The sequence below is a fragment of the Oryctolagus cuniculus genome, chromosome 19, assembly GCF_964237555.1.
Source record: "Oryctolagus cuniculus chromosome 19, mOryCun1.1, whole genome shotgun sequence".
In the NCBI taxonomy this organism is placed as follows: domain Eukaryota; kingdom Metazoa; phylum Chordata; class Mammalia; order Lagomorpha; family Leporidae; genus Oryctolagus; species Oryctolagus cuniculus.
The window spans coordinates 17,553,912-17,574,459 of record NC_091450.1 but is presented as its reverse complement, the minus strand read 5'-3'; the positions used below and the strand labels follow the sequence as shown (position 1 = coordinate 17,574,459).

Genomic DNA, 20,548 nt, shown 5'->3' with positions numbered 1-20,548 from the left:
TAACAATTTATGTGTTAAATTCTATTTTGTCTGATATTAGTATGATTACTCCTGCTCTGTTTTGATTTTGATTGGCATGGAATATCCTTTTCTATTCTTTCACTTTCAGTCTGCATGTATCTGCAGTGAGGTGTGTTTCTTGTAGGCAGCAAATAAATGAGTCTTGTTTTTTAATCCTTTCAGCTAGTCTGTATCTTTTACATTCAAGGTTATTATTGATAAGTAACAACTTGATCCTGCCATTTTTCCGTAAATATTCCTATTATTCACTTTGGATTTCTTTTACTAGGAGATTTTCAGCCTTCACATTCTTTCTGATTGTGGCTATTGTTCTGTTTCTGTTAGTCTAATTGGGGTGCCTCAGAAGGTAATCTGCATTTCTTTTGTGCACATTTTAGAATCTTTTTTTATGTTTTGTTGTTGACTATAATGTATCATGGTGAAGATCCTTTCTGATTGTATCTACTATCTATGTGCTTCCAATATTTGGATGTCCCTTTTTCCAGATTAGGGAAGTTTTTTGCTATTATATAACTGAGTAGGCCTTCTCCATTGTCATTTTCCATACCTTCAGGAACTCTTAAGACATGTTTGTTTGGTCATTTGATATTATCTCATAAATCTCAACTACTGCTTTCAGTTTTTCTAATTTTACTTATTTTATTTTCTGACTGAGATATTTCCAAGACTGTTGTTAAGACTTTCCACAGTATTTTTATTTTTTTTTTATTTGACAGGTAGAGTTAGACAGTGAGAGAGAGAGAGAGACAGAAAGGTCTTCCTTCCATTGCCTCACTTCCCAAATGGGCATTACGGCCGGCGTTGCGCCGATCCGAAGCCAGGAGCCAGGTGCTTCTTCCTGGTCTCTCATACAGGTGCAGATGCCCAAGCACTTGAGCCATCCTCCACTGCCTTCCCGGGCCATAGCAGAGAGCTGGACTGGAAGAGGAGCAACCGGGACTAGAACCCAGCACCCATATGGGATGCTGGTGCCACAGAAGGAGGATTAACCAAGTGAGCCACGATATTGGCCCATCCACTGTATTTTCTATTTGACATATTGAATTCTTCATCTCAAATACTTAAGTTTAATTTATCTTCAATATATCTATCTTGTGACAAGATTTTTCATCCATGTCGTGTATGGATTTCTTTAACTCATATATTTCCTTCTCTGTTTTTGAGTGATCTTATGATCATTCTTTTGAATTCCTTTTAATGCATTCCATCATTCTCTCCATATTCACATTGTTTTTTTTTAATCTTTGCATTCTAGTATTGAAGTGCTGCTATTTTTCTTTTGGAGACTCATATTGTTTTCCTTATTCATGTTTCTTGTATTTTTATGTTTATTTTTAGGCATTTGTGGAAAATCTTACTGATTTTCCCCTCTGATGGCTTTCATCTTTGAAACATGCCTCGTGGCTTAGTGGAGTATCTGCTCCTTCAGTGGATATCCAGAAGCATGTGCTGAGTGGGGCCAGAAAGCTGTGGTCATTGCTCTAGGGTGTGGCAAGAATCTTGGGTGACACCCAAGTTGGGCATGGTAGATCTCTATTCTTAGCAGGGTGGAGGGTATGATCATGTCGGCTGGCATGATCACAGCCTCACTTCTCTGCCAGGTGGTCAATGCCCAGGGTTAGCCCATGTGGCTACACAGCCCTCCTACACAGAGACATGAACCACACAAAGGATCCACAGTGTCATCAGTGGGAGCACAGAACCCTCTGCAGCGAACCACCCAGATACTCAAATAAACTGAGCTTTGAAGCCAGACACAGTGATTGAGCAGAGACCCAGCTACACCCCACACCCTATCATACAGTCAGAGAATTCCCATAGTCATAGGTTGCAATGTTCCCATAGTCACTGGGAGCAGGGGATCCAGTCTCAGCCCCACAAGCTTGCCCTGTCCATGGAGAGAGCAGAGGTATTCCCAGAGCCAGCTGCCTGTCAATACTCTTCCTTGGCAGTTTGAGTCTCGGTGCCTATAATAGAGTCAGGGGGGTGAGGGGAAGCACCTCACAGTCTCAAGTGGATGCCCCACCCCCTGCCAACTGTGCAGGCCAGACTCAAGGTCAGTGGGGGACCGCAGATATATTCCTCTAGTAAAATTCTCTATTGTACACACACTTGTACACACACATGAGCCACCACAGCCTCTACTCATGTTATTAAGATGGTACTTCTTCTGTGCCAGTTGCTAGTCGCCTTTATTAGGGAATGGGGAGAAACAAGTGTGCTCTCCCTTCATGAGCTAGGTGGACACTCCCTACCCCACAAGCACTCCAAGCTGGACTCAAAGTCAGTGTGGTCCACAAGGTTCTCCATCAGGCACTATCCCCAGTGACACAGGTCGCCACAGTCTCCTCTTACCTTGCTCCAAAAAGATGACGTCTCCTGTAGCCCCTGGCTGTGAGAGTCCCCGGTGGTGTCCCTGCTCACTGTTGCATGCTTGCAGCATCCACCCTGCTCCATGGTGTATCTCTTCTTCAGAATTTCTGCAAACTTTTCTCCAACTCTTCCACAAGAATGTACACTCTGCCTTTCCGCCTTTTGTTATCTTCCTTTGGTCAAAATCAGCATACCTTTTTTTCTGTTCTGTCATCTTTGATCCCCCTCAGTCTATTTCTTTTAATTGGGGGATTTAGTGCATTTACTTTCTTTTTCTTTCTTTCTTTTTTTTTTTTTTTTACAGGCAGAGTTAGTGATAGAAACAGAGAAAGCTCTTCCTTTTGTTGGTTCACCCCCCAAATGGCTGCTATAGCCGGCGTGCTGTGCTAATCCAAAGCCAGGACCCAGGCACTTCCTCTTGGTCTCCCATGCGGGTACAGGGGCCCAAGCACTTGGGCCATCCTCCACTGCCTTCCCAGGCCACGGCAGAGAGCTGTACTGGAAGAGGAGCAACCAAGACAGAACCCGCGCCCCAACCAGGACTAGAACCCGGAGTACTGGCACCGCAGGCGGAGGATTAGCCTAGTGAGCCGCAGCACCGGCCGTACATTTACTTTCAAGGTTATTATTAATAAGTAATGACTTAGTCCTGTCACTTTTTCAAAATTTCATGTTAATTTTTAGTATCCTTTGTTCTTTTTCTAGTCAGGCTTACACTTACATGTATTTTCATGGCAGTTGTTTGCTTTCTTTTGCTTTTTTTTTTTTTTTTTTTTTTTGAAAGACTTATTTATTTGAAAGAGTTACAGAGAGAGGTATAGACAGAGAGAAAGGTTTTCTACCCATTGGTTCACTCCCCAAATGGCTGCAACAGCCAGAGCTCAGCTGAGCCGAAGCCAGGAGCCAGGAGCTTCTTCCAGGTCTCCCATGTGGATGCAGGGGTCCAATCACTTGGGCCATCTCCACTGCTTTCCCAGGAGCATTAGCAGGGAGCTGGATCAAAAATGGTACAGCTGGAACTTGAACTAGTACTGCAGGACAGGGCTTTAACCTGCTGCACCACAGTGCAGACCCCTTTGTTTTGCTTCTGAATGTAGGACTTTAGTGTCTTTTGTAAGGCTGATCTGGGTGCTAATAAATTCCCTCAGCTTTTGTTTGTCCTAGAAAGTCTTTACTTCTTCATTTATGAAAGACAACTTTGCTGAGTAAAATATCCTTGGTTAGCATATATTTTCTTTCAGTACTTAAAATATATTGTTGCATTCCCTCCTGGCTTTTATGAGGACAACTTGATACGTGAGTAACTGTTCAAATTTGTATCTCTGTAGGGATATAACTAAAACATCTGTGACAGCAAATTATTTCTTAGCTGTCTGCTGTGCACAGACTTAGTTACTTTTAGTTCGATCTGCAAGAAATACTCTGCAAGCCTTGTAGTATAAAGAAACAAGTAGTTTATTTAAGTAGCAAATTTTAAGAAGTAGGGCAGAGAGAGAGAGAGAGAAAGAAGGGGGGAGGGAGTCCCTAAGAGTAGGGACTCAACCTGGGAATTTACCACTAGGCAATCTTTACACAGCACCGGAAAAGGATCCATACTGAGAACCAAATATCATCAGTAACATCACGGAACCAACAGCACCGGAAAAGGATCCCTACTGAGAACTGAGCATATCAGTAGTCATCATGGGCACGTTCAACGTCCAGCGTGACTGCCTATTCCCCCAGGATGGAACAGCAGTAGCAGAGGCTTGCTCTGGCTCCCTCTTAAAGCCCCCAAGGACAAAGTGGGCTCATTGCCAAGATTTTAGGCAAGCAGTGCGTGCCGTCTCGGATCTTGGCCAGAGAGCCGAGACACGAAGCATGCCCACTTGTTTATCAGAAACATTCCTTTATCCTCCTCCCTGGGAACTGGCCAGGCTCCAAGGAGCAGGAGAAGGTCATCCGGCAGACAAGTTACTTGTTTACCAGAGCCGAACCTAGATATAAGCCTCTTCATCCTAAAAATTTGTCCTTACAACATCCTATGCAGCCACCATCTTGGTTCATGTCCTCTAAAAGAAAGTTTATACAAAAGAGTACAATAGTGTATGATTCCATTTGTGTGAGCTCCTAAACCAGGCAGAATTACTCCATGGTGAAATAAATCTATGGTGAGGAGTTGTGATAGAGATTGACTGGGAGAAGACACGAGAGTGCTTTCTGAGGTGAGGGCAGTGTGTATCTTGATGGTAGTTTATGTTATAATTAAGTGTATGCATTGTCAACTATGAAAACTCGTAAAATGTGCATTTATCATTTGGCTATTTTATTATGCATTCACCTAAATAAGAATTATAATCAAATATTGATTACTTAATGATTATTTTGGTGGAATTGTGCTGATATCTGTAACTTCCTTTGCAGGGCATCTAAAAATTAGATAAATTGATTGGTAGATTGAATTTGCTTATCTATATATATCCTTCTTTCCTTTTTTATGCAAAGTTAGCATACTTTTTGGCCACTGAATTTGTTTCTGAACCCTAAATCCACACTGAAGTCTGCTTATAACTGCATTTCTGCTTTTCCAGCCAGTTCTATGTGAGGTTCTCTAATAGGAGTGGACAAGGGACTTGAGCTTTCCTTCTGGCTTTTTGTCTGCTTATAGTTCCTTAGGAACTACTTCATTCTGAAAGTAGCAGTTTACCCCCATATTAAAGATTAACCAATACTTGTCAAAATCACTCTCATCACATCCTGTCAGGGATACCAGTCCTAGGAAACTGGAGCTCCTTATTGGAGTTCTGGGTCCAAGTGTCAGAGGACCTCTACTTCAGCCTTAGAAACCAAGTCCCAGGACAGGCATAACAGTTTAATCCACCTCCTGCATTGCCGGCATCCCATATGGGTGTCAGCTTGAGTCCTACCTGCGCCACTTCCAATCCAGCTCCCTGTTAATGCGCCTGAGAAAGCAGCAGAAAAAGGCCCAAGTCTTTGAGCCCCTGCACCCATTTTGGGACCCAGATGATGCTCCTGGTTCCTGACTTTGGCCTGGCCTTCCTCAGGTTATTGTGGCCATTGTCTAATGTTTATTTCCCTCTAATGGCATTGTCTAACATCAAGGTTCTTTTCTTATATATATAGGCCGTATAATACCTTGTTTTGTGCATTTTCTGCCTTTGAGGTAGAATTCAAATGATACATAATTGTAGCATACTAATATATGTTGTGCTTCAGGGTTACTGTCATTTTTAGACATTCAGAATTACTTTGATACCAGAGAAATCCTCCACATCACATGGTTACCCATTTTCATTTAACTTTCCTTTATTTCCAACATTTGCTTTACAGATTTTTTGTTTGTTTGTTTTAAACATAGCTTGTTTCCTATTGCTACTTCTAGGTAAAATATCATCTGCGTTTTATTAGGGTACAGAGGACTGTTTGGTGGCCAGACAGACCAGGCTGGAAAACAGACTTCCTCTTTCCTAATCGTCCTTCTGTAGGACCCAGGAACCCAAATTATCCTGAAGGAGGAAGTCCTGGTAAGCAAATCTGATTTATTTATCACAGTTGCATACTAGGATATGCACTTGTGTATTGCATACATTTATTGAGAAACAACATTTAGTCTTAATTTGTGACAAGTTTTAAATTAAATTTCTACTTTACCAAAATGAATGCTCAACTCTATACTTATGGTAAGCTTTTATATATAGATTATAGATATATCATGTTTTATCCACTTCTGATTCTTACATTAATGTATCTATCTTTATATAATTGTAGTTGAGTATCCTGCTTTCCAAATATGTTTACTTAAATTTGTTCACATTCCTTGCTTTGTCATGCCTATATATAATTCTTTTGACTAGATGAAAAAAATTTTTAATTCTCTTGGTAGTTTTTAATACAACTTTTTGTTTTTCATATTGTTTTATATGAAAAGTCCTTACTGTGGAATTCAGGTTTACCAGCTCTCCTGAAATTGTATCTTTAGAAAACATTCAATAGAAGAAAAGAGCTATGCAAATTCTCACAATAACAGTAAAAATTTGAGAGCAACATAACTGTAAGAAAATAGGTGAACCTCAATTGATCATAATGAAAGGACTAAGAGTCAAAGGGAGCACATAAGCAAGTCTAGTACCTGCTAACACTAACCGATAGAATAAATAAAGGGGAGAGTGATCCAACATGGGAAGTGAGATACTTAGCAGACTCATAGAATGGCAGATGTCCTAAATAGCACTCTGTCCTCAGAATCAGCCCTAAAGGCATTCAGATCTGGCTGAAAAGCCCATGAGAGTATTTCAGGCATGGAAAGCCAAGACACTCTGGCGAAAGATCTTTGTGAGTGAGATCTCAGTGGAAAGAACAGGTCTTCAAAGAAGGAGGTACCTTTCTCTGAAGGGAGGAGAGAACCTCCACTTTGACTATGACCTTGTCTAAACAAGATAAGAGTCGGAGAACTCAGAGGGCTTCCATAGCCTTGGAAACTCATGACTGGAGCATAGGGAGATTACTGATGCCATAGACAGGAGTGTCAATTGGTAAAGTCAACAACAGGAGTCACTGTGCACTTACTCCTCATGTAGGATCTCTATCCTTAATGTGCTGTGCATTGAGATTTAATGCTATAACGAGTACTCAAATAATATATTTCACTTTGTGTTTCTATGGGGGGTGCAAACTGTTGAAATCTTTACTTAATGCATACTAAACTGATCCTCTGTAAAAAAAAAAAAAAAAAAAAAAAAAAAAAAAAAACTATCAATTCCCAACTTGACTCTCACTGGGATTAAACATGACAATAGGTCTGATCTGATTTCATCATCATTAAAGAAAAATCATCTATTATTTTTCACTTTATGTTTCTGTGTGGGAGCAAACTGTTGAAATCCTTACTTAATGTATACTAAGCTGATCTTCTGTATATTAAGATAATCGAAAATGAATCTTGATGTGAATGGAAGGGGAGAGGGAGTGGGAAAGGGGAGGGTTGTGGGTGGGAGGGACGGTATGGGGGGGAAGCCATAGTAATCCATTATTTGTACTTTGGAAACGTATATTCATTAAATAAAAGTTAAAAAAAATAGGTGAACCTATTAGACAGTCATTTAAAATAACCTTTATGAATTCTGTTGATAAAGCAGGTGTTTAAATTGAATCTATAGGAACTGATACGAATTAACTATCCAAAGTTGGGGGAAATTTGTTCTAGGAAAGGGGAATAAATCAAAAACATGTAGAGGGCAGGATGCAGGATGGAACTGCATGGCATTTTAAAACTTTTTTATTTCTTTCCATTTTGTTAATTTTGTTTGAAAGGCAGAGGGACAAAGAGATCCTCCATCAACAAGTTCACTCCCCAGAGGCTCACAACAGCCAAGGCTGGGTGTATGACCTGTTTATTTGCTACTTTTCAGATTTTTTTGTATTCCAATTGACACATAATAATTTAGGGTACAGTGTAACACTTCAATACATGTATATAATGTTTATAGATAATTATTATCTCAAATATTTATTATCCCTTTGAGTTGGGAAAAATCAAAATCCTCTCTACTAGATATTTTGAAAAACATGATTAGTTTCTGTCAATTTTAGTTATGCCACTGTGCTATACAATATTAGAAATTATTCCTTCTACTCAACTTCACTCCTGTACTCATCAACTATCTGCCTGCATCTCCCCCTCCAACAGCCTTCTCAGATTCTGATAACCATTATTCCGTACTTTTAAGAGATCAACCTTTCAGCTTCTGCATATAAATTTGCTCTACTTGAATTTTTTTAGTCAGAATTGTGATATATAAACCAGTTCAGGTGTATTTTGTGTTAGCTATTATTTGTGCTGTTAATAGTTTGGTTCTCTTCAGTTAGGGCACAAAAAATATTTTTTTCCTCAAAAATTGATGTGGGTAGTGTGATGCTCTGAGCTACATCTTCCACAATATGCTGTCAGTTTTAAAATAATTTTTAAATTTTATTTATTGGAGAAACAGAGAGAGTGAGAGCAAGAGAGCAGTCCCATTGATAAATCCATTCTCCAAATGCCAGCAAAGACTGGAACTCGGCCATGCTGAAGCTGGGAGCCAAAAACCCAATTCAGCTGTCCCATGTGCATGGCAGGAATCCAGTTACTTCATTTATCACTGCTGCCTTCCAAGATCTACATTTAACCATTTTTAATCCAGTTATTTGTTTTGTTTTGTGCTGTTGATTGGTTTGAGCTCCTTATATAATCTGGATATTAATTTCTTGTCATGAATAATATTCAGATGTTTTTCTTGATTCTGTCAGTTATTCACTCCATTGTTTCCTTTGCTGTACAGATACTTTTTAGTTTGATGTAATCCATATTGTTCTTTTTTTCTGGTTGTTTTATATATCCTTTGTTCATTTCTTTCTTATTGTTCATCACTGTGGTTTGTTAGATTTCCATAGTGAAGAAATATGATTCTTTTCTGTTTCTCATTTGTGTATCTCTCTTACTAGTGAGCTTTATAGTTCTGCATGTTTTCATGATAGTGATTATTACTTTCACTCCCAGATACAGGATTCTGTTAAGCATTTCTTGTAAGGCCAAGATGCCTTCAGTTTTTATTTATGTAAGAAAGAGTTTATTTTTCCTTAATTTCTGCAGGATAGCTCTGCAGGGTATAGTATCTTGACTGAGAGAAGTTTTCTTTATTTGCTTCTTTGGTCACTCTAAATATACAAGACTGCTTAAAAATCATTTTAAAAATGTATTATGAAAAACTATGCATGGATTTCAAGATTTTCTTACATCAAAATAAACTTCTTTGTAATTCCATTTTCAATAAACATTTTTAAGTTCTCTTATCTCATTCTCTCCTAGATTACAAGGATTTTGCTGAGAAATCTGCCATTAGTTTAATGGATATTTTCTTTATATATGTTAACTTTGTATTTCTCTCTTGCTGCTTTTAGAATTCTCTGTCATTGACCTTTTTTAAGATTTATTTATTATTTAATTGAGAGGCAGAGTTATAGAGGGAGAAAGAAACAGAGAAAAAGGTCTTCCATCCACTCATTCACTCCCCAAATGGCTGCAATAGCCAGAGCTGGGCTAATCTGAAGCCAGAAGCCAGGATCTTCTTCTGAGTCTCCTACCTAGGTGCAGGCCCCAAGGACTTAGGCCATCTTCCACTGCTTTCCCAGGCCATAGCAGAGAGCTGGATTGGAAGAGGAGCAGATGGGACACAACCTGGCATCCATGTGGGATGCCAGTGCCACAGGCAGAGACTTAGCCTTCTGGACCACAGCGCCAGCCCACTATCATTGACTTTTCATAGTTTGATTATAATGTGCTTTGAGAGAGGCATTTTGGGGTTGTCTAATCAGGGGTTCTTTGAGATTCATAGATCCAGATATACATCTCTCAAAATATTAGAAATCTTTTTGGGTATTATTAACTATTTTTCTGTGCCCTATTCTCTCTCTTCATCCTCTGGAGCACCCCATAATATGGATATTTATTTGCTAAATGGAGTTGGGTCTCATAGGCTTTCTTTACTTTTTCTTTCTCTGATTCAGAAATACTTTTTTCTGCTTAATGGGGTCTGTTATTGTGGCTCTTAATTTTTGTCATATTCATTGCACTTTTTAATTGAAAGATTTTTTTTACCTTTATATTTATCTTTTTACAGAATTTCTCATTCAGATCATGAATTGTTTTCCTGGTTTAATTGAATTATTTACCTTTGTACACTTGTATCTCATGAGCTTCCTTAAGATCATTATTTTGAGTTCCTTTTCAAATGTTTCATGTTTGTTTTTCTTTAGGGTCTTATTATTGGAGACATATTGTGTGCCTTTATGTCATGTTTTCCTGCTTTTATATACTGCTTTTGCTCCCATGTTGGTATCTGCACATTTAGTGTGGCAGTCAACATTTCCAATATTATTGGGGCCTTTTTTTTCTTTTTTCTTTTTTTTTAACTTTTATTTAATGAATATAAATTTCCAAAGTATGATTTATGGATTACAATGGCTTCCCCCCCCATACCGTCCCTCCCACCCACAACCCTCCCCTTTCCCACTCCCTCTCCCCTTCCATTCACATCAAGATTCATTTTCGATTATCTTAATATACAGAAGATCAGCTTAGTTTACATTAAGTAAGGATTTCAACAGTTTGCTCCCACACAGAAACATAAAGTGAAAAATAATAGATGATTTTTTTAAATGATGATGAAATCAGATCAGACCTATTGTCATGTTTAATCCCAGTGAGAGTCAAGTTGGGAGTTGATAATTTCTTTTTTTTTTTTTTACAGAGGATCAGTTTAGTATACATTAAGTAAAGCTTTCAACAGTTTGCACCCCCCATAGAAACACAAAGTGAAATATATTATTTGAGTACTCGTTATAGCATTAAATCTCAATGCACAGCACATTAAGGACAGAGATCCTACATGAGGAGTAAGTGCACAGTGACTCCTGTTGTTGACTTTACCAATTGACACTCCTGTCTATGGCATCAGTAATCTCCCTATGCTCCAGTCATGAGTTTCCAAGGCTATGGAAGCCCTCTGAGTTCTCCGATTCTTATCTTGTTTAGACAAGGTCATAGTCAAAGTGGAGGTTCTCTCCTCCCTTCAGAGAAAGGTACCTCCTTCTTTGAAGACCTGTTCTTTCCACTGAGATCTCACTCACAAAGATCTTTCGCCAGAGTGTCTTGGCTTTCCATGCCTGAAATACTCTCATGGGCTTTTCAGCCAGATCTGAATGCCTTTAGGGCTGATTCTGAGGACAGAGTGCTATTTAGGACATCTGCCATTCTATGAGTCTGCTAAGTATCTCACTTCCCATGTTGGATCACTCTCCCCTTTATTTATTCTATCGGTTAGTGTTAGCAGGTACTAGACTTGTTTATGTGCTCCCTTTGACTCTTAGTCCTTTCATTATGATCAATTGTGAACTGAAATTGATCGCTTGGACTAGTGAGATGGCATTGGTACATGCCACCTTGATGGGATTAAATTGGAGTCCCCTGGTATGTTTCTAACTCTACCATTTGGGCAAGTCAGCTTGAGCATGTCCCAAATTGTACATCTCTTCCCTCTCTTATTCCCACTCTTACGTTTAACAGGGATCACATTTCAGTTAAATTTCAACACTTAAGAATAACTGTGTATTAATTACAGAATTAAACCAGTCATATTAAGTAGAGCAGACGAAAAAAAACTACTAAGAGGGATAATGTATTAAGTTGTTCATTAATAGTCAGGGCTATGCTGATCAAGTCACCGTTTCTCATAGTGTCCATTTCACTTCAGGAGGTTTCCTTTTTGGTGTTCAGTCAGTTGTCACTGATCAGGGAGAACATATGGTATTTGTCCCTTTGGGACTGGCTTATTTCACTCAGCATGATGTGTTCCAGATTCCTCCATCTTGTTGCAAATGACTGGATTTCGTTGTTTCTTACTGCGGTATAGTATTCTAAAGAGTACATATCCCATAATTTCTTTATCCAGTCTACCGTTGATGGGCATTTAGGTTGGTTCCAGGTCTTAGCTATTGTGAATTGAGCTGCAATAGACATTAGGGTGCAGACCGCTTTTTTGTTTGCCAATTTAAATTCCTTTGGGTAAATTCCAAGGAGTGGGATGGCTGGGTCGAACGGTAGGGTTATCTTCAGGTTTCTGAGGAATCTCCAGACTGACTTCCATAGTGGCTTGACCAGTTGGGGCCTTTTTTTTCAAAGGGAAGTATTTTTCCTATGTATGGGAGCTAGGGTGTCATTTGGGTGTGCTGTGTTACCTTTGATTCTGGCTAGACTCCATACTATAATCTCTATGCAGTTTCTTTAGCAGAAATTTTTATCAGCAACATCTCTAACTGCTTCATTGTTCTAAGCGTTGGATATTTGTGACCACAGTGACATAATGCCATTTTTCTAGGGACAGGGCCACTGCCTCACTGACTGTGGGGTGTGAGCACCTGTGGATGGGATATGAGTATCTGCAGGTTGCTGTGGGCCAGCAGCTGTAAGGTGATCTCTTGGGTGGGGCCACCATCTAGCTGGCTTTTGGACCTGTGTTAGTTATGCAGAGATGCTACTATTTCCCAAGTTGTGTGGTAATGTCTCTGGGGGAAAGGAACTACTGTCTAGGTGGCTATCAGGCCAGGCTCAGTTGCACAGGAACTACAGGCCTTTGGCTGTGCAATAGGGTAACTGGAAGGGTGGGGCCACTGTCTGGATGACAGTTGTGCCTGGCTCAGATACACACAGGCACTGCAGACTGCCAGGCATACCAGTAGAAGAGGACCACCTCTTGACTGGCTGTTGGTCTGATAGCAGGTGCAGAGAAGTGCTTCCAGCTGGTACCTGCATAGTGGACTCACAGAAAGTGGGTAGACTGCCACACAGCTGGTTGTCAGGTTGGCTACAGTGCATGTGAGTGCTACAGGCCAGCCAGCTCTATGGTGGATGGGCCTGCCACCTAGCTGGCTGTCAGACAAGGAACAGTCGAGCATGGGCTTCTGGCTGTGTATCAGCCTTTCTCTGGGGGATGGGTTGCCATATGAGTTTAGAAACTGATGTCTCTTCCCTTCTGCTAGGCTGAGGATCTGAATATTTGTGGACATCATGCTGTGGGGCCACCCCAGTAAATATATTGTAGAATGGCAGCAGAATCTCAAGAACGGAGATATACAGTGTCTACTAGTCATCATGACAGTATTAACTGTAAAAGTGGGTTTAGTTTCAAGGTGGCACCAATTTATAGCTGCTTAGATAATGGGCCTAGGGAAGTATATGACATAAGCTCTATTCTGTGACTCTATACTGCCATATGAACTCTGGAAAATTCTCCAAACTGAGTTAAATGCTTGTGAGGGCTATGGAAGTCTCCTGTGCAGTCTTATGCAGTAGCCATAGGGACCCGTTAGGGTCTTTGGCTTACCTTTCCCTATCTTGGTTCTGAGCTGATCCTTATGGAAAAGACAGTGTAGAACAAAAAGGATGCCTCACTCCTATATGTGGTCTTATGTTTTTGTGTTCCACAGGAAAATCATCTCTTCCATGCTCTTCCCCACTATACTTTCTCAGTCACTCCAATTGCCATAGGGTTTCTTGTTCTTTTTTGTGGTCCCTTTGGCAGGGCTGGAAAATGAGATGATTAACAGGCAACTCTATTCAGCCTGAAAATGTTTCCTATAGCTAGAATAAAAGGTACATGTGGAAGACTTTTAGAGATGAGTGCTGAAGGTCATTAAAACTCTATTGTGAATGATGAAGAAGTTATAAAATTTCTCCTGGAATTTATGAGTTAGACATAGCAATAATTAGCATGAGTAGGAGGAATGAGATACATGGTAGTGCATGGACCTGTATACATGATAGTACTCATAGTTCACATCATTGGATTTTGTGTTTGAAAAAATATATTTTTGTTGTATGCTATCATTGAGCAAAGAACACTACCCATGTTTCACACTTTATACTTATATACTAGTAATTATATAATTGACCAAGATACTTTAGTGAAGTATTTTTCCTCAGAGATTGGGGTGTTACTCCATCACTTCACTTTTGGACTTAATGTGATGTGTTACTTGAGGACAGGCAAAATACCAGCAGATTCCTTAATACTACATTAATTTAGAAGAGGAAATTTTATAGAAGAAGAACTGAATACTTGCTAACATTCAAATTTAGGAGAATTAATCAAAAGAAGACAAGAGTACCAAGATTAAGCATAGGCTAGGAAATGAGTGGAAAATTAAGATATCAGTTGCATAAATATAAGAAGGATTAGTAAACAGTGCTTAATCTTCATATTATATCACCAGAAGATAACATTTTAATATTTTAAAGCAGTATTCCACTTACAGAACACAGAGTTTCAAACATAGTAATGTATACTTTAAAGATTTATATTCGAAAGTTCCAGTGTATATTCTAGATACATTCTTGGTTCCCACTGTTAAAAATATCTTTTTCTAATCTCTGAGTTTATCCATGCCATCTTCTATTGAAGAAGTCTTTAATTTCATGTGATTCATTATTTTTTGCCGTTTAGGAGTCTGCTAAAATTTCTTTTTTAACTTCTCCAATCTTTACTTAAGCCTGCATTATTTTTATACACAGAAGTTATATTTGGCAAGTGTACCAATTCCATTAGAATTTTAATTTGGGAACCATGTGAATCAGATTCAGATGAAGAATTATCCTTAATTTTATGTCACGTATAAAATTTGATAGGTTGTTGGAATAATTGTGTACAACTAATCTGGATAAAAGATTCAGTTTTGATTCTGTGACAACCTATGACTTCTTACTTCTTTGTGTGCCTGAGCTGTTCCTTAGTCTGTTTTACTTGACAGTGTTTGCTCTATCATGCAGGGTATATCAGAGAAGGATTCCTGGTTGTACAATATGCCTTGGATAAGGCCATCATGCTGTATCATGAGAACACTACTGGACAAAAGTTATTTGATGGTATTAGCATCTTTGTACAGAGGTTTCCATACCCAGCTTATTGTCATGATGGATTACTTTGGATCATTAGTTCTTTTCTCCCTTTGATATTCATGCTCATGTTCTCTCCAATTGTACTTTCCAATATTCGTTACATTGTGTGGGAAAAGGAGAAAAGATTGAAGGTAATCTTGGTTACTTTTTGAAGTCTCTATAAAGTTCCTTTAGGCCTTTAGAAATATTTCGTATGGAAAGGTGGATTATTTCTATATACTCAGCACCAGTAGATAGCTGTTACATCCCTGAAGTAGTAAATCCAAATATAGGACAGGAGGAGTGAGTACTGATGCCACTAATCAGTTTTCCAAGCTGAGAGAACCTAAGAAACAAACTGTCTCTGAAAAGCAGTACAAATCAAAACTAGAAGTCAGGGAGGGAGACAAAAAGTGGTCACTAGAGGAACATAAAGTCTCTGGTATCCAAAGCAACAGTGTGTTTCAAACACAACACAGCTCCTGGCTAAATTAATATAAGTCCCCACACTAAGAGTGTTTATCTTAGTATCTGCTGCCCTAGACAGCATGTCTGAGTTTGAACAAAGAATTACCAGTTGTAGCAAACGGCAAGAAAAACATAGTCCAAATAAGTCATCAGAACCAAGCTCTATTAAGACACAGGTGTTGGAAATGTCAGAGAATTTAAAATAACTATAAGGAATATTTTAAAGTCTGTGAATGAAAAGATCGATTTGTACAAGATCCATAAGATCACTCCTATTTTCTGAGATTCATTAGAAGTACCATGGGACTCTGCATGCAGTTATATTCACAGCTAGGATTTAATGTAGTGATGTAGGAATTCAAAGCTGGATCATGAGGGAAAAAGACATAAGCAAAGCCCGGAGAAATCAACCTATTGGCTTCCTCAGGTAAACTATAAAAATTTACAGAGTGCATTTTTGCCTCTGCAGTAGAAATGTGGTCACATGTTTACAATGTTCCTATCCATGAAAATCCATTAAAGACTCACCACCTAACGTTTCAAGTGGGAATTGGTTATGTAGGCATACCCTTTGTCCAGCATGTACCAAAATTCCAAACACCAAGAAATTAGATATACAGTATATACCATAGTGCTTGTACAAATAGTTTAGACACAGTCAGCCACTTTTATCAGCAAAATGTCAAATAAGTGTAGGGAACAATTAACTCACCAAGGTCCCTTCTGCCAACCAAGGACCAGTCTTGGCAAACATGTCTTTCTAACAATAGCAATCTCAGGAATTGTGCTTTAATTCTTTTTTACACAGTGGGTAACATGCATGATCAGATAGGTAATACAGAAATCAAAATGATAAGTAGGAGTCAAATGGAATTGGTGAAAATAAAAACCACACAATCAGAAATGAAGAATGCTATTGACAGGCTCATCAGTGCACCTGATCCAGCTGAGGAAAGAATCTGAATATTGAATGTAAGACAGTAGAAATAACAGAAACTTCAATGCAAAGAGAAAAATGTAAAAATCTAGAAATATCATCCAAAAGGTATAAGATAGCATCATTGGAATACCATAAAGGAGATGAGATAAATAACAAATAAAATACTTAAAGAAATACTGGCAGAGAATTTTCCAAGATTAATGGTATACATGAAACCAGATCCAAGAAGCACAGAGAAAATAATGCAGAATAAATATCTCTCTCTCTCTCACACGCACACACACATATCCACACACCTCTCTAGGCATATTACATGCAAACTATCAAGAAAATTGTGAAGCAGCAATAGGAGAAAAAAGAACCTATTATTACATAGTTCTGTAATAATCTTGGAAGTAGAATACATAGAAATGAGATATTCATTTTGGTGCTTTTAAGTTTTATTTGAAATGTTTTTCATTTTGATTCAAGCAGGTATAATATCGAAACAGAGGTCTATGAACTCAGGAGAAATACGTTTTTATGCCAGTAATACGTGCCTTTATTAACTGTATGATTTTTATCACCACATTTGACTTTCTGAACCTTGATGTTTCTCATTCACAAAACAGATATAATATAATCCATTTATATAAGTTTCAGTAGGGATGGAATAAGAAAAACATACAGGAAAGCCCTATTAATTCAAGATACATGAGATACCTGGTTTGTGTTGTGCTAACCTACAGGAATACCAACTCATAACTGGACTCAGAAACTGGATGATCTGGGCTGCCTATTTCTTCACATCCTTCCTTTGGTATATCATTATTATCATTTTGATATGTGTGCTGTTCTTTGCCAAGGCAAGTATCTAGTTTTATGCTGTCCAGTAAAAATATAATGGCTCATATATATAGGCACCAGAAATGTTTCAAGTTAAAAGAAATATATAAAATTATTTTAATAAACATTTAACTTACATATATATATTTCAACATGTAAGCAATTTAAAAATTGAGTTGTTTCATATTCTTCTTTGAGCCAAATCTTCAAAATCCAGTATGTTTTTTATTTACAGTGTATCTGAATTTAGATGGTAATTTTTTTCACTTCTGAATTTACTTTTTTAACTTTTATTTAATAAATATAAATTTCCAAAGTACAACTTCTGGATTATAGCGGCTACTTCCCCCCATAACCACCCTCCTACCTGCAACCATCCCATCTCCCACTCCCTCTCCCATCCCATTCTTCATCAAGATTCATATTCAATTATCTTTATATACAGATGATCAATTTAGTATATACTAAGTAAAGATTTCAACAGTTTGCACCAACACAGAAAAACAAAGTGTAAAGTACTGTTTGAGTACTAGCTATACCGTTAATTCACATAGTACAACACATTAAGGACAGAGATCCTACATGGGGAGTAAGTGCACAGTGACTCCTGTTGTTGATTTAACAAATTGACACTCTTATTTATGATGTCAATAATCACCCTAGGCTCTTGTCATGTGCTGCCAAGGCTCTGGAAGCCTCGAGTTCGCCAACTGTAATCTTATTTAGACAAGGCCATAGTCAAAACAGATGTTCTTTCCTCCCTTCAGAGAAAGGTACCTCCTTCTCTGATGGCCCCTTCTTTCCACCGGGATCTCACTCACAGAGATCTTTCATTTAGGCTTTTTTTTTTTTTTTTTTTTGCCAGAGTGTCTTGGCTTTCCATGCCTGAAATACTATCATGGGTTTTTTAGCCAGATCCGAATGCCTTAAGGGCTGATTCTGAGGCCAGAGTGCTGTTTAGGACATCTGCCATTCTATGAGTCTGCTGTGTATCCCGCTTCCCATGTTGGCTCGTTCTCTCCCTTTTTTTTTTTTTTTATTCTATCGGTTAGTAGTTTCAGACACTAGTATTCTTTGTGTGATCCCTTTGACTCTTAGTCCTATCATTATGATCAATTCTGAACTGAAACTGATCACTTTGACTAGTTAGATACCATTGGTGCATGCCACCTTGATGGGACAGTAATTTTTTAAGAAATACTTTATCTGTGTTTGACACTGCTGTAGTACTTTTATTCAAATTCAGGATAATTAAATAACACTAAAACTTCTGTTCGTCAAACTAGCTACATTTCAAGTGCTTTAGAGTTAAAAGTGGTTAATGGCTACCAAGTATACAACTTAGTTCTTTTTTTTTTTTTGAAGACTATTTATTTATGTGAAAGTAAGAGTTACACACAGAGAGAAAGAGAGGCAGAGAGAGTGAGAGGTCTTCATTCGCTGGTTCACTACACAGTTGGCTGCAATGCCCGGAGGTGCACTGATCTGAAGCCAGGAGCCAGGAGCTTCTTCTGGGTCTCCCATGCAGGTGCAGGGGCCCAAGGACCTGGGCCATCTTCTACTGGTTTCCCAGGCCATAGCAGAAAGCTGTATCGGAAGTGGAGTAGCTGGGTCTTGAACCGGCGTCCATATGGGATGCCGGTACTGCAGGCCGTGGCTTTACTCATGATGCCACAGCACCGGCCCCTCTTGAGAGGGAAAGAGTAAATATGGTGTGGGCTGATTAGTCTCAGGTACCAGGAAAATGAAATATTTTTCAATTGATTCTACTAAGGAAACTCTGATTCTACTGAACCTCTAAGCCATATTTAAATCCTCTATAGGAGAGTTATTTAGTTAACTTCCTGTCTCACTGAGTTTTTTTTTATTTTTTTTAACTTTTATTTAATGAATATAAATTTCCAAAGTACGATTAATGGATTACAATGGCTTCCCTCCTATAAAGTCGCTCCCACCTGCAACCCTCCCCTTTCCCACTCCCTCTCCCCTTCCATTCACATCAAGATTCATTTTCGATTATCTTAATATACAGAAGATCAGTTTAGCATACATTAAGTAAAGATTTCAACAGTTTGCTCCCACACAGAAACATAAAGAGAAAAATAATAGATGATTTTTTAAATGATGATGAAATCAGATCAGACCTATTGTCATGTTTAATCCCAGTGAGAGTCAAGTTGGGAATTGATAATTTCTTCTTCTTCTTTTTTTTTTTTTACAGAAGATCAGTTTAGTATACATTAAGTAAAGATTTCAACAGTTTGCACCCACATAGAAACACAAAGTGAAATATACTGTTTGAGTACTCATTATAGCATTAATTCTCAATGTACAGCACATTAAGGACAGAGATCCTACATGAGGAGTAAGTGCACAGTGACTCCTGTTGTTGACTTTACCAATTGACACTCCTGTTTACGGCATCAGTAATCTCCCTATGCACCAGTCATGAGTTTCCAAGGCTATGGAAGCCCCTTGAGTTCTCCGACTCTTACCTTGTTTAGACAAGGTCATAGTCAAAGTGGAGGTTCTCTCCTCCCTTCAGAGAAAGGTACCTCCTTCTTTGAAGACCTGTTCTTTCCACTGGGATCTCACTCACAGAGATCTTTCATTTAGATTTTTTTTGCCAGTGTCTTGGCTTTCCATGCCTGAAATACTCTCATGGGCTTTTCAGCCAGATCGGAATGCCTTTAGGGCTGATTCTGAGGCATTCAGTTTTAATAACTGATATGTTACATTAGGCCATAATTTTCTGGCTCTTCACCTGTGTTTGTGTGACACTACTTAATCCATGCTTTAGTTGATGGAGTAATTGTTTTATTTCAGATTTTTAATAAGCCAATCTTCCGCTACAGTGACTCTGGCTTCATCTTTCTCTTTCTGATGTGTTATGCTGTTGCTTCAATCTTCTTTGGATTTATGCTTAGCACATTATTCAGTAAAGGTGAGTCAAAGTATCTCCTGTAACAAAATTTCTGTTTTAATTTGCCAGAGTATATTGAAAGCTCCTTTTAGCTACCTCATGTATAGCCTTTGCTTACATCTAACACAGATGATGCATTGCACATAAAATTATTTGAAAGGACATAGGACATTAAAAATTAATAGTATGCAGTTACTTATATGGATGGATTTCAATTATTTGTACTCAAATAACTTACAGGTTAATCTCATTTTCCATCCTTCTGTATATTAAAAAAGGATATAAAACAAAATTGTGGCAAGCTGAAACTTAGGACAACCTAAACTGCTTCCTGCAGAAGTTGGATTTAAATAATTTCTGAAAACAAGTCAAAGGAAGGGAGAATTCACTCATTCCATTATTCAGTAGATTATCCATGCATTTACCATGTGGGAAGACTCTACATTATTTCCATATGATATATATTATTTGTTATTTTGTATAAACATACATTGCATATAAAGCAAATTTAAATTTTATCCTGATAATACCT

General features: G+C 38.4%; 1 protein-coding gene across 20 annotated transcripts in view; it reads left to right on the top strand.

Annotated features, from left to right (window-relative positions):
• LOC100353262 (phospholipid-transporting ATPase ABCA3) overlaps positions 1-20,548 on the top strand; it is a 236,330-nt gene that overhangs the window by 56,252 nt on the left and 159,530 nt on the right. For 11 of the 20 annotated variants that reach the window (XM_070064622.1, XM_070064627.1, XM_070064623.1 and 8 more), the window contains 4 exons: positions 5,777-5,918; positions 14,753-15,012; positions 16,997-17,113; positions 19,920-20,037. In XM_070064622.1, coding sequence (XP_069920723.1) covers positions 5,777-5,918; positions 14,753-15,012; positions 16,997-17,113; positions 19,920-20,037 — 637 coding nt within the window. Of the gene's footprint in view, positions 1-2,139; positions 3,016-5,776; positions 5,919-14,752; positions 15,013-16,996; positions 17,114-19,919; positions 20,038-20,548 lie in introns of those variants that run through there. The other 9 variants (XM_070064630.1, XM_070064636.1, XM_070064629.1 and 6 more) reach the window with 6 other exon arrangements.